This window comes from Medicago sativa, chromosome 8 (assembly GCF_051527215.1).
Source record: "Medicago sativa cultivar Bolivia chromosome 8, Bolivia_mono, whole genome shotgun sequence".
Classification (NCBI taxonomy): Eukaryota; Viridiplantae; Streptophyta; class Magnoliopsida; order Fabales; family Fabaceae; genus Medicago; species Medicago sativa.
The window spans coordinates 27,960,321-27,987,290 of NC_140756.1; the positions used below are offsets into that span (position 1 = coordinate 27,960,321).

Sequence of the window (26,970 nt, forward strand, 5' to 3'; positions counted from 1 at the left end):
TGATTAATCTCCGTTGTAGTGCAAGAAAAATATCTTTGATTTGTTAAAAAAAAATACCTTTGATTTACTCATTAAAAAATTTGCGGCATTTAGGTTCAATTTATTCTACCATGATTAATTTTCAAACATATCTCTTAATCACTCTCATTGTTTTTTTTATCACTCATTATTTGATTGTTTCAACGCCTCGCTTGACGGCGATAGCACTAAGAGTTAGTTGAAAGCATTTACAAACCACTTTTTTTTTGCTTTATTTTTGTGCCTGCTGGTATGTTATGTGAAACCTTTTAGGTCTTATCTATCTCGAGTAACTCCCTTTTTCCCAATTAAGTCTTATTAAAAATTCAATGTTTTTATAATATGGACTTGGAGCAAGACATGTTTTTGTATTATAATACGAGGGAAATGTAACTCAAACTTCTTTTAAGGAAAGGGAGTGTATCTTTTAACATAAGAGATGAATGAACTATGGTTCAAGCTTCTCTTAAATGAGGTGAGAATAATTTGCTCTAACAAAATCTGTAGTAAATAGATGATAATATTCACACAATCTAAAAAGAGTTGTTCATCAAAAGAAGATAAACTTTTCTACAATTTAACATTTACAATTTAAAAAGAGTTTTTCGCAAAAAATCTAATGAGTTGTAGATATTTAAATATGAAAAAAATTCATAAATCTGCATAACTTTCATTAGAGGGTTGCTGTTTTTTTTTCAAGAGAAAATATCTGAAAATGTGAAACTCCACAAATTGACAAATCAATATTTGAGTAGGCTTGGCCTCTTGGTGTTGTCTTACCAACATGGTATGCAAATTTGACATATAATTGAGTTTAATCACGTAGTTATCTTCAGCAGAAAAATGGGAACCAAAAAAAAAGAGTTGTTAAAAGAAAGTGATCTTTTAGCACACTTAACAAACTATGACTCAATTACTAGCTGAGTTGTTGTTATAGTTGTAGAGAGGATACGATACAGTTGTGAAGCTTTGCAATATTGGTCTGAAGCGTTGCATTAATTGGATTTTCTTTGTATATTTTAAGACAAATAAAATTAGATAGTGTTGAAGGGTTTTAGTTGAATGCATATATTTAATAATACAAGAGAGTGAAGAAGTGAGCAAACATATAAATGAAAATACGGTGGCCGCAGTTTTCTTAGATTGAGAGAGCAGACCTTTAGAAGGGAAGATGAAGAAGCTTCCGGAGTAGTAAAACCCCGCCCAATTTTTTGGTGGTGACCTGGGTTTGAACCGCGGATCTTGCATATATTATGCATTGTCCATACCAACTGAGTTAAGCTCACGAGGACAAACCTCGCCCAGTTTGTTTCAGAGTGTGATGTTTTAGGTTGTTTATTTATGTTTTTTTTTTCTTTTATTATTTCCATTGATAGATCCATCTAATGGCTAATATTATGTGAAGAAGAGAGAAGGAGCAAATTTTGAAGGAGAGGATCCAATTCCTTTTTTCTTTGCGTACTTTTTGTGTCTCTCTATTAAATGGAAATCGCCCTAAAGATTGACTTGATCTCTGATATATCCCCTTCTAAAGAAAATTGGACTATCAGGGTTCGAGTCGTTCGCCTTTGGTTTGTGAGGGATATGAAAAAGGACCAACTTCCTTTCTCCTTAGAAATGGTTCTAATGTCTTTTTTTTTTTAGTTTTTTTTTGTTTCTATTTTTTTAACCGCAATTATATTAGATTATTTCTGATTTTGATCAATAAAAATTATGCCAATCAAATTCGTTTCCGATATCTCCCATTCGCATCAAGAAACTTGGAGTGTCGATGGTCGAATCATGGTTGATTTATTTACATTTTTTTATTTATTTATAATCTAATATCAACTTTTCTATTATATTTATTTATCCATTTGTTTTTTTTGTTTTTACGATATTTTTATCCGCATTTAAATTTAATGAGCCGAATCCTGAGAGTTTATGATATCCTTTTTTTAAGTAAGTTAGTTATATCACATATGTGATGGTATAAAATGTTTTTCTCCAAACTGTGATCTTTTATGAGATCCATTTTTTTTAAGTAAATTAATTGTATCACATATGTATGGTGTATAATGTTTTTATTATCTATATTAAAATTGCTTTTTAATTTGATAGGGTGATCGAATCAATGCGTCTGTTAGACGTACACTCATATAAAAGTATGAGAAAGAGTTGAGAGAGGACCATGTCTTCTCCATTGGGAATTTTGGTGTTGCCTCGAATGTGGGATCATATAAGACAACGAGACACCCTCATAAGATTAACTTTCAATATGGTACCAAAATAAAACAGTGCGATTATAAGTTTATTCCTGCTAGCATCTATGTGATCGGTGACCCTCCCGAAATCTTTCAATCCCAATATGATACGGATTACTTGATTGGTAAGTTGTTTTTTGATGTTTGTTTAACGTTAATTTTTTTAGTGTTTTTTTTTACTACCTCCGTCCCTAATTATAAGACCCTTTTGAGAAATTTTTTTGTCCCTTTTTATAAGACCCCTTTGCTATTTCCAACTATATTAATCATTTCTTTACATACATGCCCCTATTTATTATACATCTTTTTCTTCCCTCAGCAATAAATAACATGTTGAAAACATAAACCAACTCTCTCTCTTAAAGGATAAAATTGTAAAAACATTAGTAATTACAAACATATTTAATACAAATATCCACTATCTTAATTCCCGTTATTTTTTCAAAAGGGCCCTATAATTAGGGACGGAGGTAGTATTTAGACATGTCACGCTGCTAATTAATATATTATTGTCAAATTTACCCAAAAAAAAAAATAAATATGAATCAATTTAATGTCATTTCATCAATTTTTTTGTTGTAAATAGCCGATTGTATTTTCACATTCATATTATGCGAAAAAATATAGGCTTCAAAAATATAGCTGATTGTATTTTCACACCCATAGATAATGCAAACATCATAAGGTTAATGCATGACCTACTGTTAACTCCACAAAATTGTCATATATAGCTTTCCACTATGTATATCTTGATTGATTTGTTCACATTTTCTGTTCTTTAATTGATTAATTTTTCACGTTATCTAGATTAGTGAGCATTCATGACATCATTTTGTAGCAGTTCCTACATCTATTTATTTTCGTGTTAAATAAATAATGGCTTGGGAAATCCTTTACAAATAAACTTATTTTTTTAGTTTGAGTTAAGCTGAAAGAAGCTTTTTTCGATTAAGAATTGAGACGTAACTTTAATATCATTTTTTCCGTTGCATTGCATATATTCTCTTACTATCATTTTTAGTTTTTATGACAAAGACATAAGTGAAAATAGGCATGTTTCAAGACATAATGTTATGTTTTTTTTAAGGCCATAACATGTTGTAATTGTCATTAATGAGAATTAGAACATATGGCGTGTCATTATGCAACTTTAAAAGGAAAAGCTGCACTTAAAATGCATTAAGAGGTAACATAAAACTTCAAAGTAAAAACATGTCTCCACTGAGATATGCTTTGTTAGTGTTGTCTCCACTACACTTTTCTTTGCGTACTCCTTTGTTGTTGTTTTTGAAGCAACACAAGTTAAATACTGCTTAGAATTCTTGGATGACGAGTTTAGCATCAGGTGAAAATGACATGGATGAGACAATTATTTTTATAAAAGTTTCTTAGACAAATAATTTATCTCAAATGGTTCTAAGATCAGTTATCTCTCTTTTTCTCAAAATGAAAAGCTTATGCAAAGGAAGTGGAGAGAAACTACTCATGTTATTGTTGAAGATGTGAAGAAAAACCATACTTCACTAATAAAAAATAGGGATAAGGGTGATACATTTGAAGACTATTACACATTAAGAAATTTATCACATTCCAACCTTGATGACAAGGTTGTTTTCGAGGGGTGTGTTTTTTAGGATATAGTAAAGGCTGATTAGAGTAGTTTAAGTAGTTAAGAGGAACTTTTTTTAGGATATAGTAAAGAACAAACTAAGAGTTACTAACTCTACGATACCATTCAGCATTTTCCACATTTTTTAGGCTAATATGTTTAAATATAAAGGATTCTCATATAAAGCTAATATTTTTTCTTTCTCTTCAACGTGCACACATATGCATGCAAAGGTGTTAATATTAATTTTGTGACTTTAAATTTAATATGCAGATCTGTGTATCGGAGACGATGACTTGAAGAACTTGTGTTTGATTGAAATTGAAATGCTCCTTCAGGAAAACGGACGGTCGCTTACTGACTTCAAATCTATGCCCAGGCCAAACGCAGCAGGCGTGCCAACTTTAACAAACAAGCTTATCGTTGATGAGCTAAATTACAACTAAGATTAACTGGAAAAGACACACGCTGATATGTTATTGATGTTGACTGATGAACAAAGATGTGTGCATGACAAGATCATGGAGTCTGTTGGTTCTGACGACGGTGGTTTCTTTTTCTTATATGGTTACGGTGGTACTGGAAAAACCTTTATATGGAAAACATTGTCGGCAGTTGTTAGAACGAAGGGATTAATTGTATTGAACGCTGCATCCAGCGGTATAACGGCTCTTCTATTACCAGGTGGAAGAACCGCGCACTCGACGTTGACAGTCCCTATTGAGATTAATGAGGCATCATCGCTTACGATGGAAAAGGAGAGTTCTAGGGCAGATCTGGTGTGTGCTGCAAAGTTGATAATTTGGGATGAGGCTCCAATGATTCACTGATGGTGTTTTGAGGCAGTTGACCGATCAATGCGTGATATCATGTCCAAGAATGATCCCTTAAACGAGTTTAGACCTTTTGGTGGAATGACAGTAGTTTTAGGTGATGATTTCAGACAGATATTGTCTGTTGTCCAAAAAGGAACGAGGCAAGATATTGTTGATGCCCCAATCAATTCATCAAAGATATGAGCTTATTGTAATGTGTTGAGGCTTACTGTTAATATGAGATTGGGTGCATCTTCGGTACCTGTAGAGCAGGAAGAAATTGCTAATTTTGGCAAGTGGATACTCTCAATTGGAGACGACAACGACACTTCGGATGAGAATGGTGAAATGAAGGTAGAAATTCCTGAAGATTTGCTCATATCGGACGCAACAAATCTGTTGATGTCACTTATAGACTTTGTGTATCCCGATTTGAATGATAACCTTGGTGACCCGCTAATTTTCTAAGAAAGGGGAATACTCGCACCAACGCTTGATTCATTTGAGCATGTTAACGAATATATGATGTCACTGATTCCAGGTGAAGAGAAAGAGTATTTAAGCTCTAATTCTGTTTGTCGATCAGATGAAAATCTGATGTCCAAAGCGACTGGTTCACAACGGAATTTCTTAATAGTATTAAGAGCTCTGGAATTCCAAATCACCGGTTGAAACTAAGGGTGGGATGTCCAGTTATGCTGATGAGAAACATCGATCAGGCCAATGGACTGTGTAATGGTACGAGGCTGATAGTTACACATCTAGGGAAGAGCATGATAGCTGCTACCGTAATTACAGGAAAAGGGCAGGTACCAGGGTATTCATTCCCAGGATGAATCTTATTCCGAGTGATCCAGGACTACCCTTCAAATTCAGGCGCATGCAATTTCCATTGACGCTTTGTTTTACAATGACAATAAATAAAAGTCAGTGTCAATCTTTATCTCGAGTGGGAGTTTATCTTCCTAAGCCCGTGTTCACTCATGGACAACTCTGTGTCGCTGTCTCTCGAGTTACTTCTAGAAAATGTTTGAAGCTGCTCATCTTGGATGATGATAATAATGTTTGGAAGCAGACCACAAATGTTGTGTATCGTGAAGTTTTTCAAAAAGAATGATCGTTGGTTATGTTTTAGAATTTGTTGTTGCTATAATTTAGAAAACTAAAGTTGTGTATTGTTTGGAAGTCGTTTTTTTTTAATTTCTTTGTAAGGTGTACTGGTCATTACATGACATGCAATTTCTATATAAGCAGGTCCTCCTGCCATTGACTTTTAATTGATGCACTTTTCAGGTATAACAATACGCGAAACTTTTTTTTTACATCGTTCTTACCCTAAAATACAATATTTACATTAGACCATTGATTTTGTGAAAAATAAAAACAAACAACAATCGGTGTTTCTGTAGCCCAAACTATATTTATACACACCCTCAAAAAAAATAACGTTTGCATTCACAGACTAGGTGTATACATCTGACACTGACTATTATATATAAAAAATACAAATTTTTTAGTTTAGTTTTTATGATTAATAAAATACATTATGTCAACAAATAATAATATACAGTACATCGGCGTATTTTTGCAAAAATATTACATATGCTAAGTTTAACAATGAGTACATCTTATACTACAAATAATTAGTATAAGTATAAATCCAAATACTTTAATCGTTATTTGCAATGTTTAGATATTTCAAAATATATACAAAATTAACAAAATTAAGATGATATTTTTTTCCATATCAAATTTAAAATATAACCACACTTATAACTTTAAGATAACATAATATAAAATCTATACATTTGATCAAAAAAGTTTTTTATTTCCCCGTGCTTGGCACGGGTCACTATACTAGTATTAATAATCTACACTATATATAAAGAACATGGTCTTATTAACCATTGTCCCGGGATACTAGTTAAGGAACTAAAAGTAGAAAGAAATGTTAAGTTTTGCATTGAAAAGAACACTTTTTAAACTTTCAAAAAGTAGAATAAACAATTTCCAATGCGATATTTCCTTTTATAATTCCTTAACATTTCTGGTTAACATTTCCCTAAAGAAAATAATGTTTTTTTTTTCCTCTTTTGTGTTGACTAGTTCTCTTTTTAAAATGACCTTCAACTTTCAATACAAATAGCTATATAACAAATAGATATAAGAGTAAATTCAAATAGGGAAATGTTAACTTGTGCCCTTTAAGGCACAAGTTAATGATTCAAATATAGAAATATTTTATTGGAAAGTGTGCATTGCATTTAATATTTAACTTTTTGATAAATTGAATGTACAAAATTTTAGAAAATATTTCTTCTTTTGGGTTTCTTAACATGTGCCCTAAGGGTACAAGTTAACACTACCCATTCAAATATTAAGTGCTTGTTTGGTTCAACTTCTTTTTAGTCCAGAAGCACTTCTACAACCTCATAATTGAAAAAAGCAATTTCTTACATGTTTGGTTCATCTTTACGAAAGCAATTGTCTTCTCCAAAAGCAATTTATCTTCATATTGAGTAAACAAATCAATACTTAGGACCTGTTTGAATTGACTTATTTTTGAGCTTATGCAAATAAATAAGCTTCTACTCACTCCGTTCCACTTTATATGTCATTCTAGCAAATGCGCATTGATTAAGAAATGTAGTTAATGTTGTATAGAAAAGAGTAATTGTGAGTTGTTTTACAAAAATATCCTTCACTAATGGTATGGAAAACATAAATTAAGGGAATTGGAAAAAGATAAAGTAATAAATAGAAAGGGGCATAATAGGAAAATAAGCATTAATGATACCATAATAGTAGGTTACCATAGTTTAAATATATCATAATTATTATATGATAACCTATTATTATAATGATAGTAGGATTCTTTTATCCTACTCATTATATGATGATTATGGACCTAGTTCATATGATTAGAGACAAGTTTAACTTAAATAGAATGAGTTAGACTAAGGTAATTATGGTCACCAAAGGTTCTCCTTTAGAAACGAACTTAATTTAAACTTTATTATGAGGAAGAAACTTGTTAATTAGGTCCAAATAGTAACATATATTTGGAACAAACAAATTTTGCTAGAATGACATATAAAGTGGAACAGAGAGAGTATGTATTATTCATAAGCTTGTCAATGTAATTTATGAAAAAACAGTTTATGAAGATATAATTTTCATTAGTGAAAACTTATGAATTAATATGAAAGTTTATTTATTTGCATAAACTATTTTTCATAAGTTCAAAAATAAGTCAATCCAAACGTCCCCTTATTACTATATTTCTATTTTATGAAACAATGATTACCACTTATCAATCTTTTTCGGTAAAAAAAAATCAACATATTTAATTGAGATTTTGTTCGCTTTCTAACGGTTAATGAAAGACACAACGATGACTTATTGATCTCACAATGTTTGAAAGCAAGGTATTTCCCTAGAAGCAATTTCTTGAAAGCTTCAACTGGTTACTGCCCAAGTTATACATGGAGAAGTATTTTGCAAGCACGAGTGGATGTTATTGAGAAAGCTGGTATTTAGAGAGTAGGAGACGGTCGTCTAATTAATGTATGGGAGGATAATTGGCTTCCTTATCAAAATTGGCACAAGATTTGGTCTCCTAAACTCCCTAATTGTGATATTATGTTTGTCTCAGATCTTATTCACCATGACATTCGATGTTGGAATGCTCCTTTAATTAATGAAATTTTTCTCCATTTTAAGGCTGAACAAATTCTTCAATTGCCAATTTCTTTTTCTAAATTGCAAGATGAATTTGTGTGGGGTGCTTCACGATCAGCTACTTTTTCTGTGAAGAGTTCATATCATTTCTTAAAGGCAAGGCGTGAAGCAGATGGTTCACATAACTCAATGGAGGATAATAATCACCAAGTGTGGAAACAATTATGGAAAATAAAAAGTATTCCAAGACACATCCACTTTTCTTGGAGGATTATATATGAAAAACTACCAGTAAAAAATGATCTTTTTTTAAAAAGGAATAAGTAGCGATCCATTGTGTCTTCTTTGTGGGGAACATAATGAGACAATTTCACACCTCTTTATGGAATGTCATTGGTCAAAGCAGATATGATTTGCTTCCTCTTTAGGTGTGGTATTTAATTCACATGATTCCAGGTACGTTCCTTTCATAAGTGGTTGGAGGAAAATATTATAGATGTCGATGAGGATATTATAGTCCATGTTTTGGCCTTGTGTTATGAGATATGGTGTGCTAAAAATAATAAATGTTTTGAGGGGGCTGAGGTTGATGTGGCCGTCACTATTCAAAAGGCTCAAAGATCTATTGAGAATTTTAAGAGTGCTAGTACGGTGTTGGTGGAGACACTAAGTGGAGGTCCAATTTTGCTAATATCTGATGTTCATTGGACATCTCCTTTTAGTGGTTTCTATAAGCTTAATGTTGATACAGCAGGTCCAGTAGAGGGTGATAAGTGGGGTATTGGTGCTGTGGTGAGAGATAATGAAGGTGTTGTCGTTAGTGCTAGTTCCTGGCAAGTCTTTTCATTACCAGATTCAAAGGTTGCAGAAGCTTTAGCTATGCGGAAGGGTCTGGAATTTGCAAAAGACGTGTCTTTTCTGAATCTTATAGCAGAATCAGATGCTTCTAATGTGGTTTTAGCGTTGAATGCTCACCAACAATCTCCCAACTATGTTGGCTCTATTATTCGATATTGTATTAGTTTTAAGGGTAGTTTTCGTATTTTAAATTTTTTGCATGTTAGGTGTGAAGCCAACCAAGCTGCTCGTTATTTAGCTAAATATGCTCTTAAGAATTCAGATTGCATATGGATCGAAGCAACTCCGCCTTGTATTTATGCAGTCTTGGCATTTGATTTGTCGCCAGACCTTCGTTAATGGAATTTTTTTAACGTCAAAAAAAAAAAAACGGTTAATGAAAGAAATAGAGAAATAGCGACCACATTAAAGAAAGGAAGAAGGATAAAGTAATAGTACCTTTGATAGTTAATTTATGGTTTGTGACTGTGAAAATTATTTCGTAGTTGGAACCGTCGAAGGGTGAGAAGAAGGTTTGGGAGCGAAAAGGATAGCAAGTCAGTGGAGCAGATGAGTGAAAAAAGAGGGGAAAGATTTTAGGGTTATTTCCAAGAAAATGAGAGAGAAAGGAAAGGGAAAACAAGATATATCAAGGATTATCAAGATATATTAGGGTTATTAGATTGTGATGTTCGAGATGGCCACAAACTAGATAAGGGTGATGGGGTGTACTATTTAGCCTACGCTATGGGTCGAATGTCTTCCATTTGGGGGGAAGATGCCGAAGAATTTCGTCCTGAAAGATGGTTTAACAATGGAATTTTTCAACTTGAATCACCATTCAAATTTGTAGCATTCCATGTAATTTGGACCTTTGTTGTTCTTTGAACTTTCTTGCTTCATATTAGTATCATTTTTTTATGAGATATTATGGTGTGTAAGTTTCCATGTTTCGTTGTAGGCTGGACCTCGTATGTGCTTAGGGAAGGACTTTGCATACAGAAAAATGAAAATATTTGCAACGTGTCTTCTTAATTTCTTCAAATTTAAATTGGCAAATGGAACACAAAATGTGATTCTTCAAATGACACTAATAGCGAAAAACTTGGTATAAGGGATCTAAATTGCAGCCAAGGGTCATACACATTAATATGAAGACTCGTGTTAATTCATATTGAATTATATTTGATAAAAGATGAAAATTTGTGTACATGATAGTCATATTTATAGACCATAATTGAACAGCTAACTTATAGTAACTTCTACTTTTTTTTGGAAGGAACTTATAACCACGTCTACATCTAACTAACCAACTAATTCTATATTGTTCAAAAACTAATTCTATCTATCTTAACAATAAATATGTAATTATGTACCGTACAAACCAAATAAAACAATAGAATTCAAACCACAATTAATTGGATTGGGGACTTGTTAAAGAGAACAATTCAAATTGATCTAGACTCCAAATTTGAGACCTTTTGTAAGGCCCTTAAGTTTAGTTCGACTTGAACCAACTTTAGTTTTGAAATTGGGAATACAAAGTGGTGCAGAGTACTATCAACTTCTTTAAAAATAATTGAATCAGAAAGCAAGGTAAATTATCCAAATCCAACTATAGCTATCAATTCTTTAATAGTAAACTAGAAAACAACCTTCGAATGTACCAAGAAACATGTGCAATGTAAATTTGCCTCCAACATAGTAAAAATCTAAAGGATAAACAGCAGGTGACAGTCTGCTTCAGTGCTAGATCAAAACAAACTACCATTAACAATTGATGAGGACCTCTTTGTATGAGCATGATCAGTGCCTTTGCTTGTTGGGAGAAGCAGATGATATGCATAGTTGCTTCAGCTAATGGTGGTCCTGCTTGGCCCAAAGTAACAGTGTTATTTTTTTACCAAAGTAAAAAAATTAATTAAAACGCTAAAAAGTCCATATATCTTGTATTATTGTTGAAAACTTGATGAAAAATCTAAACAAAACTACCTAATACCTAATTTAAAAGTGATTTTGCACTTCAAACATGTTCATTACCTGTACCATTATTAAACAGTTATTACACATGATATGACATGGTTAAACAGTTGATTACATGTGCTTTCTTTTGCCATTGTCGGCTCAAACATTGAGAACCTATTCGCCTCTGCTTCTATACCAACAGATGTAGAATCAATATTATCATCACAGTCTATAATCAAGAAATGATTGAGCATTCTCTCTCTCCTTTTTTTCCCACAGGTTGCATTCTTAGGAAACTAGGTTGGTGTTGCCTTTTCATTTGGCAATGACTTCACTATTTCTTAAATCAGACTCTTCTGATCTGCTTCAGAAAGAGTTATATTTTTCTTTTTTAAATGACAAATGTTAGTTGTTCTTCTGTTATTAGGGGGGAATTTCACTCGTGACCAAGTCAAATATTCCTTTCCAAAAGCAGTGTAATTAAGTGGCGGTCATGGCGTGGCGGAATTTCTTACAACCGCCATAGCAAATTTGTGAAGGGATGGCCACCATGGTGGCGCCCTAAGCCGCAATGCCGTGTTTATATGGCGGATTATTGGCCATCTGCATATTCCCTAAATTTTTTATTTTGCATTTCGTGCACCACTAATTTATGTAAGGTAAACATAAGAGCAGGTAAATTACATGCATTTATGTGTATGTGTACAAGAATATAACTATTAGCTATGTGCATTCATCTGTTCAGTAAAAAGGGTTCAACCTATCACTGAATGGTATTGAACTATTAATTGTGGCATAAGCTTAGAAAAGCTGCATGTGTACATGATGGCAGCTTTACAGTAGTACATGTATTATCTTATTTTGATTTTATAGAATTTAGAACATCTAATTAGTAGCAAATAAGATCCAGTTTTGTAAATAGAAGGAATGCAAATTAAAATTAGAGAATTCTTCTGATATAAGCAGCGTTTAGCGTTAATGAATGTTGAGCGCTTCAGCAAGCACCACTTAGCAGCATTTTAGCACCAAAACCATTTTCACTCTACAACCTTGCCTTTTCTTATTAATATTGCACATAAGAAGTAGAGAGTGCATATCAATCAGATTGCAACTTTGCAACTTTTCTAATTTTGTATTCCTGCAGTACAGAATGCACATTTATCTAATTCTGTAGTCAACGGCGCATAGAGGCTGGGGCCCAAAACGCTATAGTGGCATTAGGTCGAAGTTTAAGAAACAAAACAAGAAATTTATACCAAAGCGTCATACAAATAAAAGCTCAAAAATAGAACAGGACATAAAATTCAAGACATTTGTAGCTAATTATCAAAGTTCATTGTTACCAGTATTTAAACCTAATACAAAGCAAATAAGTTTCAGGGCAAAATGAGTAAAAGTTACACCATGATTTCATATTAAATAAATCATTCAACTATATAATCAAATCAAAACCATCATCATGATGAAAATAATCACACAATAAACTGTACATGGACACGATTTAACTCAAATTCAAACAAATAAATCGTCGAACAGGAACTTACTTTCAAAAGTCTGTCGATATCAAGCTCTCAACATATGCCTTGGCGGTGCTCCACTGAATTCCATTGGTGTTTTTAATTCTCCTTATGGTATTGTCTCTCCAGTTATAGAGAATTGCCCGGTTCGGTAGATTGAGTGAAAATATGATTGTATCACCATTCTGAGACAGACACAATGGAATCAAATGAGGAAAATAAGCTATATGAAGATTGATATGACTAATTTTAAGGAATTGGGTCCAAGACTGTTCAACTCCAAATTCGTCCATTTTCCATATAATTAAATGGGTTTTCTTGAAATCATAAGAAAAACACATGCAGTCCTTTAACACAAAAAGACGGTCTGGCACTGAAAGACATGGACGGCCAAGTAGCTCTTCATTACAAGATGGATGGAGCAAAAACTGTGTATATGTCTCTGTTCCCAAATCAAGCGAGACAATAACAGATTGTTCAATCGTAAGATTCTTCCGATGAAAGACCAACCAATTGATACTATTATTTAAATAAAGACCATCACATTTAGTGAAATAAAAATGACGAGGGACAACTACAACAGGAAAACATTGAATATCTCTCCAAGCATTATTATTATTATTATCGCCCCCCAAAGTGGAAACTTTTGCAGCGGTACTCCCTAGAGCTTTAAGGCTGCCATCAACTGTCAAAGACCCATCAACTTTCAAAGACAACAACACGACCTTGTAAGTTTCAGTTGAATTATCATAACCAAAAGCGAACTTGCAAACTTCACACTGAGGTCGCTTGGCATAAGAGCAAAAGGACACAAATGTGTCAGATGTAGTCCTTGTGGCAGGGTTCCAGAAAGAGAGCGAGTGATCATGATAGTCAGCGGTAAAAGAAATAGCCTGCAAACATATCAATCCGTTGCACGAACCAACAATCTGACCGACAACCTCTTCATTGAATCGGTAGTAAGGATCATGATCATTGGTAAGGGTGATGGAGTTTGACGTACAGTCCAGCAAATGAGAGATGGGTATGGCCCTACAATCTCTCGAACCAGGTAACTTGTGGGAGAGAAGTGTGAGGTGTTGTATCTTTCGTGTAGATAGATTTTTCTTCTTAAGATGCATTTTGGCGAAGATTGGATCAGAGACAAAGGTGTTCCAGGACTTACAGACGCACTTCATCCGCATCAAATATTTTACTTCAAGAAACAATAAGATTTCTATGATGACTTCCTCGGGGAGCATTACTGCTGCATTGGGCGGAAGACGAGGGATATTCATCACAACGGCTCAGTTTCGATTGGTCGTTGTCCTGCAACGAGGGATTGGATTCCTGTCTTTCTTGTAGGGTTCCAAATTTTCGGAGATGTGTCGTGACTCGTGACAGAGAAATGGATGATACCTGCAATAAACCAATCTTGAAGTTATCTTCATATTGAGCAAACAAATCAATACTTAGACCCTTTTGGATCGACTTATTTTTGAGCTTATGCAAAATAGCTCATGCAAATAAGCTTCTATGTATTATTCATAAGCTTGTCAATTCTTATTATATAGAATATGAGCAATATGATTTTCTCAAATTATTAGCGATGTGTCAGTGTCCTTGTCGTGTCCGGTGTCTGTAACTTTGCTTAATAGCCACTAACAAACCTTTTTCCAGTTAAAAACAGTCAACATATTTATTTAACTGAAATTTGTGTTCATAAAAGCAATAGAGAAATAGTTACCACATTAAAAAAGAAAGAAGGATAAAGTAATAGTACCTTTGATAGTTAATTTAGGGTTTGTGACTGAGAAAATAATTTAGGGATACTGAAATCGGCCATGGAAGATTTAGTAGTGGAAACCGTCGAAGGGTGATAAGAAGGATTAGGAGAAAAGGATAGCAAGGGTTTGTGCGTGAAAAAGAGGGGAAATATGTTAATTAAACTAGCAATAAACCCGTGCACGGCCGGAGCACGGGCTGTTTCAAAGCGGATGCTATGCATCAAAGCGCATTTCAATACTATATGAATTGAGAAAATAAGAAGGAAAAAAAAAAACTTAATGATAAAAATCGACGATATCGATAAAAGGGCAAGTTATAATGACTTCTCCTGCCATTTTCTTAAATAAGACAAGTACCCCTTCTAATTTTTTTCAAACACATCAATCTCCTCTCATTTTATCCATTTCAATAACTTTATAAATATACATTTTAATTTCAGTCAATTTGGTTTGTTTGTATCTGTTTTCTCCTTTCACAATTAATTCCTCGTTTGGAGCGAGCTTATTTCGAGATTATGAAAAATAGCTTATGCAAATTGACTTTTATATTGACTCATAAGTTCCCACTAACGAAAATTTAATCTTCATAAGTTGTTTTTTCATAAACTATCTTAACAAGCTTATGAATAATAAATAAAAGCTTATTTATTTGCATAAGCTGTTTTGCATAAGCTCAAAATAAGTTCAATCCAAACATGCCCTAAGTTAAATGAGGTTTTTTTTTTTCTCGCAGTGGAGAAACAATAGAGATCAAAACAGAATATAATATTACGAAGTGGTACAACTATATTATCTAGTGACTCATTTATCATTTTTTTTAAATGTTTTTTTATAGTCATATTTCTAAAATATATAATAATTAATAATCTATAACAATAAAAAATATTATTTTATAATATGACATGAAGGTCTGATTTCTTTGATTCTCTGTTGTTTCCAAATATGTTGAGATTTGCAAGTTTCAAGGTGTCTTGTTTGCCTACACTCTGGTTCTTTAAGCTCGTAAGAGCTTTTATGCCTTCTGATTTGTTTATGGAGTTGTTGACACTTGGATTTTCATACAGCGTTGATGGTCGATACATTAATTGTTCGTCGCAAATTTTCACTTGAGTTGTTGCCCCCATGATTAGTGAATTTTTTTTGGATAGATTAGGATTGATCCACTTGGTCTAATTTATTATGTTGTATCTCCGTTTTGAGTTGTACCTGAGTCAGGTCTAATGCACCCGTTCTCTTTATCTATTTCTTTTTATTTAATATAATTTTTATTTTGACAAAAAAAAGATAAAGAAAAAACAAAGGCAAATTATTTTTAGAAAAGAATCAATCATAAAAATGTATAATTTTTTGAAAGTAGGTATATGCCTCATAATAAATATTTTGTATCTTTCTTGAAGTTAAGTTTTTTTTTTTTATATTTTTTTTTATATTTTTAAGAATGAAGTTATGTTACTTGGTGATTATCAATCAGATATAATTGAATGTTTTTTTCTTTTTTATTTTTTTAGTGAAAATATTTTTTTTAAGTGTTTTCAACGATAATTGTCTCAACCATATTTTGTTAAAGGTCCACCAGTGAAACACGTCACACACTTCAATCTTCCTAATGTAGCCTTTTAACCATCTTTCATCATAACTGCGAAAAAAGCCACCACAATCTAAATTCTCTTCATAAGCCCCGTCACTGTTGAATTTTATCCAACCTGCATGGGTTTTATCCCAACCTACGCAGACCGTATCTTTTATTTGAAGATTGGGATGAGTCGGAAGGGTTAAGCAAATGTCTATCTCTCTAAGTAAAGTTTTGGATCACCATATGACATGGCTATTTGGCTGGTGAAAATCATTTTCAAAGTTAGCTTTGTTTCTCCACGTCCTTAAGAACTAACAAGATGTCATGAAAATGGACTTCTAGTTCTTATTAGTAGCACATATGCCAAGCTTGCCGAGGTTATTGAAAATCCAATCTTCTCAGTCAAAAGTAAAGAAATCAATTATGAAATCATATGGAACTAGGCGAAGCCATACCTAAATTGCATAGACACAATCCCAAAACACATGAATGGTAGTTTCATCTTCTCTCCCACATCTAGAACAAAGTGGAGATATGCTCACTCGCCACTTGCTTCTATGAAAGTTGGCAAGGATGCACTCTTGATTTAGACATGGTTCAAATTTTATCTGGAAATGGTCAAAAAGTGTTCGTTAATGTTGTTCTAGTCCAACGTATAGCGGTCCAATATCGCATAATCTTCGTCGGGTTAGGGACTATAATGGATCTTGTAACACCCCGTTTTCCCAACATAAAAATTTCATAATTAAAAATCGGAGTAATTCAACTTTAACTGAATGCTACACTTCTTAAAAATTCATAAACTGAATAAATAGCAATTTATTCTTCAAAATCATTTAACATAAGTAATTCAAAACTTCGCAGCGGAATTAGTTCATTCAACATAAAAAGTCTTTCGCACGCAGGCCTTATCATAAAAATCTCAAGTCTTCTTCAACATTTATTCATAAAAATCCATAAGTAATACGTAAGGAATAGAAATAGAAGACATAATCCCATCCCGTTACGTATCAGAGCACCTAAGACACACTTGTGAGGAGTCCAATCACGACCGCAACTAATCCTGGTTACCTGCAAGTTACCCATACGAAGAGCAACATTTCCAAGCAGAGGGGTGAGATTTCTCAAACAATAATATTAAGCATATAAATCATATAAAGTACATTAAACAACTTAAACATCTTAATAATTCATTAATCATATCTAACAACTTAAACTTCCTTAACTAGTGTCATTATCTTCTTATATTGGTCGTAAAACTATCTTAATACTAATCATAAACATCTTCATATATTATCAATTACTAATCTTAACATCATCATATAACATAAAATAATAGTCTCCAACGATCATCACATAGCATCAATATTAATCACAAACGTCACCACATTTCATCAAACATTATTTATAAGCATCAACACCTAATAACAAATATAATCATAAGAATCATCATGTAATTTCACATAAGTATTATTATCAAAACATAGCATTACCGAAAACAACTTCATAATCAAATTCGTAATCAACTTCATATATCAACATAATTATAACTCACGTAACATCTTATCATAAATCATTCGTCTTCATTCATCATAGCACTTCATTAATAAGTTATCAACTTGACATCTTAACAACTTGACAACTTGACATCTCAACATCTTAACAACTTCGACTCGACTATGCAACTTCTACTTCTCAAATCATCTTAAATCATCTTAGACATATTCATTTTTCATGTGGTACCACCAGGGCATTAAGCCCTTTTCTCTAAGGTCATAAATGACCTATCGGGCATTAAGCCCCCATCTCTAAGGTCATAAAGGACTTGTCGGGCATTGAGCCCCCATTTCTAAGGTCATAAAGGACCTGTCGGGCATTGAGCCCCCATCTCTGACTATGCAATGACACAACTCTAATTCAACGACATAACTTTCGTACAACTTAGACAACTTAATGAACATCTATGACATCCTAACATCTTGACATCTTGACAACATAACATCTTAACAACTTGATGACTTCATAACGACTCGACGACTTAACAACTCTTATCATCTTAACGTCTTAACATCTTAACATTTTAGCATCTTGACAACATATGGATCACATAAATAATTCATGTCATATCAAATGATAATAAACAACATCTTAAAACATCATATTCATCAATCATACACAACTTCATATAACATCGTATTTAAACATCGACAATAATTCACTATGTATCTTTGTAAAAACATAATAAATTATCCACAACATATTTTCATGTCAAACCAAAGCTACTAGAAAGATATCACAAATATCAACAACTTTCATGTTTACAACAAATATCAATTCAAAACAGAAACATATGAACAAAACGTAAAACCATGAAACAGAGAATGCTGTCACCGTACAATTTTGCTAAGACCTCTCTGTAGTATTTTCATCATAACTCAAGGACCAAACATCATTTTCACGTCAAACCAAAACCACTAGAAAGCTAACAAAATTATCTAAAACTTTCATGTTTACGCCTAAGACCAATTCTGTACCGATCAATACCAGTTTTCATTTTAAATTCGGAAAAGTTGTGCTGAAAGTCCATAAAAATTCACTGTGACCTACGTGCAGTAATTTGACCATAACTCAAGTTCTATAAATCGTCTTGACGTGAGACCAACGGCATTAGAAAGCTAACATCCATACCTACAACTTTCGTGTTTACACCTAAGACCAATTCCGCACCGATCAATACCAGTTTTAATATCAAAATTCGGGCAGAATGCAGATTTTCTTCTAATTTCACCTAATCTCATGGAGCTAACCTCAAAACTACTTCCAACAATCATCCTATGGATTATCTAAGGTCTGTACACAATTTCTACATCAATTCAACAAGTTTTCATCATCTAATCATCAAATCTCTCTCGAAACCCTAATTCTCAAATTCTCACAAACTCTCCCCAACTTGTTAGATGTAATCTAATGAGTTAACAACTTAATATTAATGCAAGATAGTCTCACCCTCACCTTAGATTAATTCCTGAATCAGCAGCAGCGTTCTTCTTTCCTAAGGTCTTCTCCTCTTCTCTTGACTTTTCTCTTCTCTTCTCTTCTCTTCTTTCTTGTTCTCCTCTTTTCCAAAAAGCGGTTTAGGGTAAACTCTTTCCAACCTAAGCTTCTCTATTTATAATACTAAAATATTCTTCCCAAATCTATTTAGGCCCAACAACGTATTCTTCTTTATATTCTAACCCCCAAATCCACTCACACTAATAATCCTCATATTCTAATAAATAATATTTCTCTACTAAATATATAATAATACACCAAATAACAAATATATATCTATAACAATTAACAAATATATTATGCTAGTAAATACCAACATATAACATAACAAAATATCACTCAACAAAATATATTAACTAAATTATAAAAAGACATCTAATCTCAACAAATCATGTATCCCTCATATACATCATATAAATATATAAATATATTCTAAAACTAATTAAAATAATTAAATAAAAAGGAGGGCGTTACAGATCTCCCATAAGTCTCATTGCACAGAAGTATGGCTCCATCGGTCTGGACGGTTCAGGTGATATATATAGAGCTGGAAATGAGTCGAGTCGAATCGAACCTGTTTGAGCTCGACTCGACTCATTAAGAATTGACTCGATTCGAACCTCTGTTCGAGTTTGACACGAACTTTTTTCCAGCTCAAGTTCGGCTCGTTTAAAGTTCGCGAACAGTTTGGTTCGGCTCATTAGGTTCAATTTGTTTGTTCAAAGCATGTAACTTTAGGTATAGAAATGAGTTAAATCACTTGAACCACTCAAAAATCAAAGAATTTAGCTATTATTACACATAGTAATTAACACTAGCATGCAACCACCAAATCCAGTTTTGCCTTCTTATGTCATATGTTTCTCTTATAGATAATCGTATCCTCCATGGCGTTGTGCATGGTGTTGTCTATCAATTTTAAAGTAGCTCATTTTTATCCTATTATCGAGTCATCTCGTGAATCAAACGAGTCGAACTACATATAAGTCAAGTTGAGCTCAATTAGTTGACGAACTTAACTTTCAGCTCAAGTTCGGCTCATTTGGTTCATGAACCAAGTTTAACGAATCAATTGTCGAATTGAATTACAAACTCTAATCGAGTTGGTTCGGTTCATTGCGAGCCCTAGTGATATATAACAAAATATTGTATTCCTCATTGGGTTTCACATAAACAGTTACGGCTTGGCACCCCTACAAAATATGAAGATATGATAGTGGATACAGAAACCGTGAGAGAGGGGTGTTAGTTATACCTTTTGAAGTGCAACTTGCTGATGGTTTCACAAAAGCATTGAAGCTAGACAAATTTGTTTACTTGAGGCACAAGCTAGGTCTCATTGATTGTTAGGATTATGGATTAAAGGGGGTGTATTAGATGATTAATCCTTAATCATAAGTGAAGTTAGTTTTAATAACTTGCACACTCCAAGTTATATGTATATAAATGGTTTGTAGTCCTCTATTTTAATCAGTGAAATAACAAACTTCCAACACTTTCTTCTCTCTCCATAACCACCTTCTCATTCTCTATTCTTCTCTCTCTAAACTCATCCATTGTTATGATTGTGAAACAAAGTGGTGCAGACTAACAACTTCTTTAAAAATAATTGAATAAAAAAGCAAGGTAAATTATCCAAATCAAACGATAACTATCGATTCTTTAATAGTTAACTAGTAAAACCATCGAATGTACCAAGAAACATGTGTAATGTAAATATGCCTTCAACATCATAGAATAAATTATCCATACAGTTAAAAGAGTAAAAATGTAAAGGATAACAACAGGTAACAATCTGCTTCAGTGCTAGATCAAAACAAGCTAGCATTAACAATTGATGAGGACCTCTTTGTATGAGCATGATCAGTGCCATTTCCTGTTGATTCAGCTGATGGTGATCCTGCTTGGTACAAAGTAACAAAGTTATTTTTTATTTTTATTACCAAAGTAATAAAATTCATTGTCTGTTCTATTTTTAAACAGTTATTACACATGATATGACATGGCTAAACAATTCACTTCATGTGCTTTCTTTTGCTATTGTGGGCTCAAACATCGAGAACCTATTTGCCTCTTCTTCTATACCAACAGATGTATAATCAATATCATCACAGTCTACAATCAAGAATTGATTGAGCATTCTCTATCTTCTTTTTTTCCCACAGGTTGCATGCTTTGGAAACTAGGTTGGTGTTACCTTTTCAATTGGCAATGGCTTCACTATTTCTTAAATTAGACTCTTCATATATTCCTTCCCAAAAGCATGGCGCCGTCATGGAAGAATAGCATGGCGGAATTTTTTACAACCCCCGTAGCCAGTTTATGAAGGGATGGCCACCATGGTGGCGCCATAAGCAGCAATGGCATGTTTATATGGCAGATTATTGGCCATCTGCATATTCTGCCATCGACAACATTGCTCTAAAGTTGACTTATAAACTGCTAAGTATCTATTCTGAAAACTTAATGGACTACACAAAGGGGAGGTAAATTACAAGTATTTATGTGCATTCATCTGTGCAGTTAAAAGGGTTCAACCTATCACTGGATGGTACTGATAGTAAGCTTAGAAAAATTGTATTTGTACATGATGGCAGATTTACAGTAACACCTGTTTTACCCTATTTTGATTTTAGCGAATTGAGAACTTCTAATTAGTAGAAAATAAGATCCAGTTTGTAAATAGAAGGAATGAAAATTAAAATTAGATAAATTTTCTGATGTAAGCAGCGTTTAGCATTAATGAATGTTGAGCGCTTCAGGAAGCACCACTTAGCAGCATTTTAGCACCTATACCATTTTCACTCTACAACCTCGGCTTTCCTAATTAAGAAAAAGAGATTTCAACTTTGTAGAATAATGGATAGTTGTATTCCTGCACTACAGAATGCACTCAAGCTTATAATTTGGTTTATCAAACTCTGTAGTCAACGGTGCGTAGAGGTTGGGCCCCAAAATGCTATAGAGGCATGGCCATTAGGTCGAAGTATAGGGAAACAACACAAGAAATTTATACCAAAGCGCCATACACATAAAAGCTCAAAAATAGAACAGGATATAAAATTGAAGACATGCATAGCTAATTATCAAAGTTCATTGTCACCAATATTTAAACCTAATACAAAGCAAATAAATTTCAGGGCAAAATGAGTAAAAAGTATGGAGAAACAGAGGAAACAACTGACTATATATTCAGGGCATGTGTTTTACATAACACACACATAGCTTCTGAAATCGCAACACAGCTGAGTTTTAAGTAGCGCCTACGGTCTGCTATGTAACCTCGTTATAACGGCTATTACTGAATCCAAAGATCTAAATAAAAAAACTAATCCGTGCTAATTATAAGTTAAACCATGATTTTAAATTGATATAAAATAAATCATTCAACCATATAATCAAATCAAAACCATCATCATGATGAAAATAATCACACAATACATTGTACACGGACATGATTTAACTCAAATTCAACAAGTAAATCATGGAACAGGAACTTACTTTCAAAAGTCTGTCGATATTAAGCTCTCAACATATGCCTTGGCAGTGCTCCAATAAATTCCATCGGTGCTTTTAATTCTCCTTACAGTATTGTCTCTCCAGTTATAGAGAATTGCTTGGTCCACTTGATTGACTGAAAATATGATTGTATCACCATTCTGAGACAGACATAATGGAATCAATTGAGGAAGATAATCGATTTGAAGATTGATATAACTAATTTTAAGGAATTGAGTCCAAGACTGTTCAACTCCAAATTCATCCATTTTCCATATAATTAAATGGGTTTTCTTGAAATCATAAGAAAAACACATGCAGTCCTTTAACACAAAAAGACGGTTCGGCACTGAAAGACATGGATGGCCAAGTAGCTCTTCATTACAAGATGGAGGGAGCAAAAACTGTGTATATGTCTCTGTTCCCAAATCAAGCGAGACAACAACAGATTGTTCAATCGTAAGATTCTTCCGATGAAAGACCAACCAATTGATACTATTATTTAAATAAAGACCATCACATTTAGTGAAATAAAAATGACGAGGGACAACTACGACAGGAAAACATTGAATATCTCTCCAAGCATTATTATTATTATCGCCCCCCAAAGTGTAAACTCTTGCAGCGGTACTCCCTAGAGCTATAAGGTTGCCATCAACTTTCAGAGTTAACAACACGACCTTGTAGGTTTCAGTTGAATTATCATAACCAAACGCGAACTTGCAAACTTCACACTGAGGCCGCTTGACTTTAGAGCGAAAGGACACGAATGTATCAGATGTAGTCCTTGTGGCAGGGTTCCAGAACGAGAGTGAGTGCTCATGATAGTCAGCGGTTAAAGAAAAATACTGTGAACAGATCAATCCATTGCATGAACCAACAATCTGACCGACAACCTTGTCATTGAATCGGTAGTAAGGATCATGATCTTCGGTAAGGGTGATGATGTTTGATGTATGCTCCAGCAAACGAGAGATGGGTACAAGCCCAAAATCTGGAAAACCTTCGGACTTGTTGGAGAGAAGTGTGAGAATTATCTGTCGTGTAGATAGATTCTTCTTCTTCTTAAGATGCAATGCGAGATGTATCTTTCGTGTAGATAGCTTCTTCTTAAGATGCATTTTGGCAAAGATTGGATCAGAGATGAAGGTGTTCCAGGACTTACAGACGCACTTCATCCGCATCAGATATTTCACTTCAAGAAACGCTAGGACTTCCACGATGACTTCCTCGGGGAGCATTACCTCCGCATTGGGTGGAAGATGAGGGATATTCATCACAATGGCTCAGTTTCAATTGGTCGTTGTTCTACAACGAGGGATTGGTTTCCTTTCTTGTGGATAATACCTGCAATAAACCAATCATGAATTTATCTTCATATTGAGCAAAGAAAAATCAATACTTAGGCCCGTTATGCAAATAAATAAAGCCTTTATGTATTATTGATAAGTTTGTCAATGTAATTTATGAAAAGGGCCATTCTAACTGGTTCCCTAGAAGCCGAACAAGGAATAAGCCATTATTTGCTTATGAAAAAATTTACTATATGAAAAAACAGCTTTTGAAATATAATTTTCGTTAGTGAAATATTATGAATTAAGATGAAAACTTGTTTATTTGCATAAGCTATTTTTCATAAGCTCAAAAAATAAGTGAATTCAAAAGGGCCCTTATTACTAGATTTCTAGTTTATGAAACAGTGTCAACATATTTGATTGAAATTTTGTTACCTTTCTAACGGTTCATGAAAGAAATAGAGAAATAGTGACAATAAAAAAACAGAAAAGAAAAAAGAATTAAGAATGAAGGAAAAAAAGAAGGATAAAGTAATAGTACCTTTGATAGTTTCCTCAAAAAAAGTACCTTTGATAGTTGATTTCGGGTTTTCAAAAAATGATTTTGGGTACTGAAATAGCCATGGCACATGGAAGATTTCGTAGTGGGAACCGTCGAAAGGTGAGTGGCGAGTGGTTTTAGCCTTTTAGGTCAAAATCACGTAACAAAATGCACCATCTCTTTATTACTAAAAGTTAACGCAATATTTTGCCTTAGATTTACCCTAATTTCACTGCTTAATTTTACTATATATATATTAACCCTACCTCTTACCCTAATTTCTCTGCTTAATTTTACTATATTAACCATATATCTCTTATATTATCTCTTATTATTTAAAGTTAACCATAAGCAATATTTTGCCCTATATTTACCCTAATTCTCTGCTTAATTTTACTATATTAACCCTATCTCTTCTATTATCTCTTATTACTCAAAGTTAACCCGTAAGCAATATTTTGCCCTAGATTTACCCTAATTTCTCTGCTTAATTTTACTATATATATTAACCTTATCTCTTCTATTATCTCTTATCTCTTATTACTTAAAGTTAACCCATAAGCAATATTTTTCCCTAGATTTACTCTAATTTCTCTGCTTAATTTTACTATATTAACCCTATCTCTTAATAATAAAGCTTAACCCGTCTCGCTATTATGTTAGTCAAATTATGTTCCTAATTTCAATGATAATCGCATTTATTGTTCATTTCAATTAAAAGATCAAAATCTGTGTCGGGTCAATGTCATGTTACAATATCAAGGTCGATGTCATGGACATAATATGATATGGTACAGTACCAATGTCTATGATAATTAATATTATGAATTTAATTAGAACAATCATGACATTCAACTAAACTATTTTGTTACATGTTACTGTCAAATATTACCTTCGATACGCATGGGTCGATGGTCTAGTTTTAGTGTAAAATTATATAAAGCACGTATACGTACGACACGACACAGAAACCGACGCGTCAATAATGTTAATAATTTGACAAAATCACATAATTTAGTGTAATGATATGAATCGGTGTCGTATCGGTGTCAGACACATCCAAAGAATGTCTGTGTTTTTGTTTTTTTTAGGGAAAAGAGTGTATGTGTTTCATAAGTTGAAATGTACTGAATTTTATCCTATGCTAAATTAATCAATATATATTTTAATTACTGATCTTGTAAATACATGTCACGACTTAATGTATATGACCCAAATCCCCGTGGGTAGGGGTGTTCGCGGTCCGGTTTGGATCAGTTTTGAGGTAAAAAATTAACCGATCCAAAATAAAAGTCACGTGCGGTTCGGTTCGGTTTGGATGATTATGTTAAAAAATCCAAACCGATCCGATCCAAATATATGCGGTTTAATTTGGATCGGTTTTTGGATATCCAAAGTGTAACATGTAATTTTTTTTATGGGTAAAATATGCTTTTCGTCCCTGTAATTATAGGCCATTTGAATTTTCGTCCTTGAGCTTACTAATCCTCCCATTTCGTCCCTGTAATTATTAATCATTTGAGATTTCATCCTAATGACAAAAATTTGCTGAGGTGGAGGGTAATTAGTGACGTGGCATCTGTTTAATTTGCTGGGCTCGTGCGAAATTACGTTTTTGCCCCTGTCTTCTTCTTTTCTTCTTTCCCTCCCTCTTTTCTTCTTACCCGTTCTTCTTTCCTCTTTTTCATTCTCTTCCACCACCACCAACACCAGATCTCTTCCATGTCCACCACCACCAACACCATCGAACTCTTCAATCAACATAACCAACACCGTCCATTCTCTCTCCGTTGTCTCCTCCGCCGCACTCCGTTGTCTCCGCCACCGTTTCCGAAGAAATTGAATTGTGTTGTTTGCATCCTTCAAAGTAACCTTGTTTCATCTTTCTTCTTTGAATAAACTTGCATAAACAACGGAGCTTCCTTCAAATTCTTCACAATCTCCACAACCGATTCCCTCATCCACCGATCTCGCCGTCACAGTCGTCACCGTTGCCACCGCTATTGAATCTATATCAACAACAACACCTCTGACTCTGAACTCAACAAAAATAAAACTCTCTTCCTCCTCCGCCACGTTGCCGCTGTTTCCTCCAACTCCCATTCTCTAGAAATCTCAGTCATAACTCCAAAATCATCCCTGTATCAGTACAAGAAGTAACAAAACAACACCTTGCAAATAAGCCATCGAAGCTTTCACTGTATAACGGTTTTGATTCGAATGTGGTGTGGGTCGTTTGGTTTGGTGAGTTTAGCGATTTGGTTTTGGGTTACGGATTGAAATATGTAGGTTTATGTTTGGATCGATTTTGAACAGAGTTTGTGATGGAGGTTTTGGTGAAATGGTTTGATCGATTGTGTTGAGATTGGATTTCAGCTTGATTGATGTGGGTTGCTGGAGTTTTATGAGGTTGTGTTTTGGTTGTGTGCGTGAAACAAGTCGCGGCTTTGTGTGTGTGTCTGCAGTTTGTCCTTGATTGCTATTTTTGTTGTGTGGGATCGGTTTTGTGAATTAATTTTGGTTTCAGTGATATTTGAGAGCTTGTGCGCGATGAACTT

At 33.6% G+C, this 26,970-nt stretch overlaps 2 protein-coding genes across 2 annotated transcripts; both read right to left on the minus strand.

Moving 5' to 3' along the window:
- Nucleotides 1-10,782: 10,782 nt before the first annotated feature.
- Nucleotides 10,783-14,700, minus strand: LOC146898080 (F-box/kelch-repeat protein At3g23880-like). Its single transcript, XM_085733761.1, has 3 exons — nucleotides 14,448-14,700; nucleotides 12,713-14,083; nucleotides 10,783-11,072 (listed from the first exon to the last, which is right to left on the minus strand). The coding sequence occupies exon 2, from the start codon at nucleotides 13,960-13,962 to the stop codon at nucleotides 12,715-12,717; it is 1,248 nt and encodes a 415-aa protein (XP_085589887.1). The 5' UTR covers nucleotides 13,963-14,083; nucleotides 14,448-14,700; the 3' UTR covers nucleotides 10,783-11,072; nucleotides 12,713-12,714.
- A 7,881-nt stretch (nucleotides 14,701-22,581) lies between these two features.
- Nucleotides 22,582-24,489, minus strand: LOC146898081 (F-box/kelch-repeat protein At3g23880-like). Its single transcript, XM_085734774.1, has 3 exons — nucleotides 24,440-24,489; nucleotides 23,654-23,923; nucleotides 22,582-23,602 (listed from the first exon to the last, which is right to left on the minus strand). The coding sequence occupies exons 2-3, from the start codon at nucleotides 23,851-23,853 to the stop codon at nucleotides 22,582-22,584; spliced, it is 1,221 nt and encodes a 406-aa protein (XP_085590900.1). The 5' UTR covers nucleotides 23,854-23,923; nucleotides 24,440-24,489.
- Nucleotides 24,490-26,970: the final 2,481 nt, after the last annotated feature.

What these genes read in the sequence shown, in the direction of transcription:
- LOC146898080 (XM_085733761.1), bottom strand. Translation starts at nt 13,962, where the DNA reads ATGAATATCCCTCGTCTTCCGCCCAATGCAGCAGTAATGCTCCCCGAG.
- LOC146898081 (XM_085734774.1), bottom strand. Translation starts at nt 23,853, where the DNA reads ATGAATATCCCTCATCTTCCACCCAATGCGGAGGTAATGCTCCCCGAG. An exon ending in ACACGAAAGATACATCTCGC is followed by an intron (nt 23,603 to 23,653) that starts ATTGCATCTTAA and finishes GATAATTCTCAC; the next exon opens with ACTTCTCTCCAACAAGTCCG.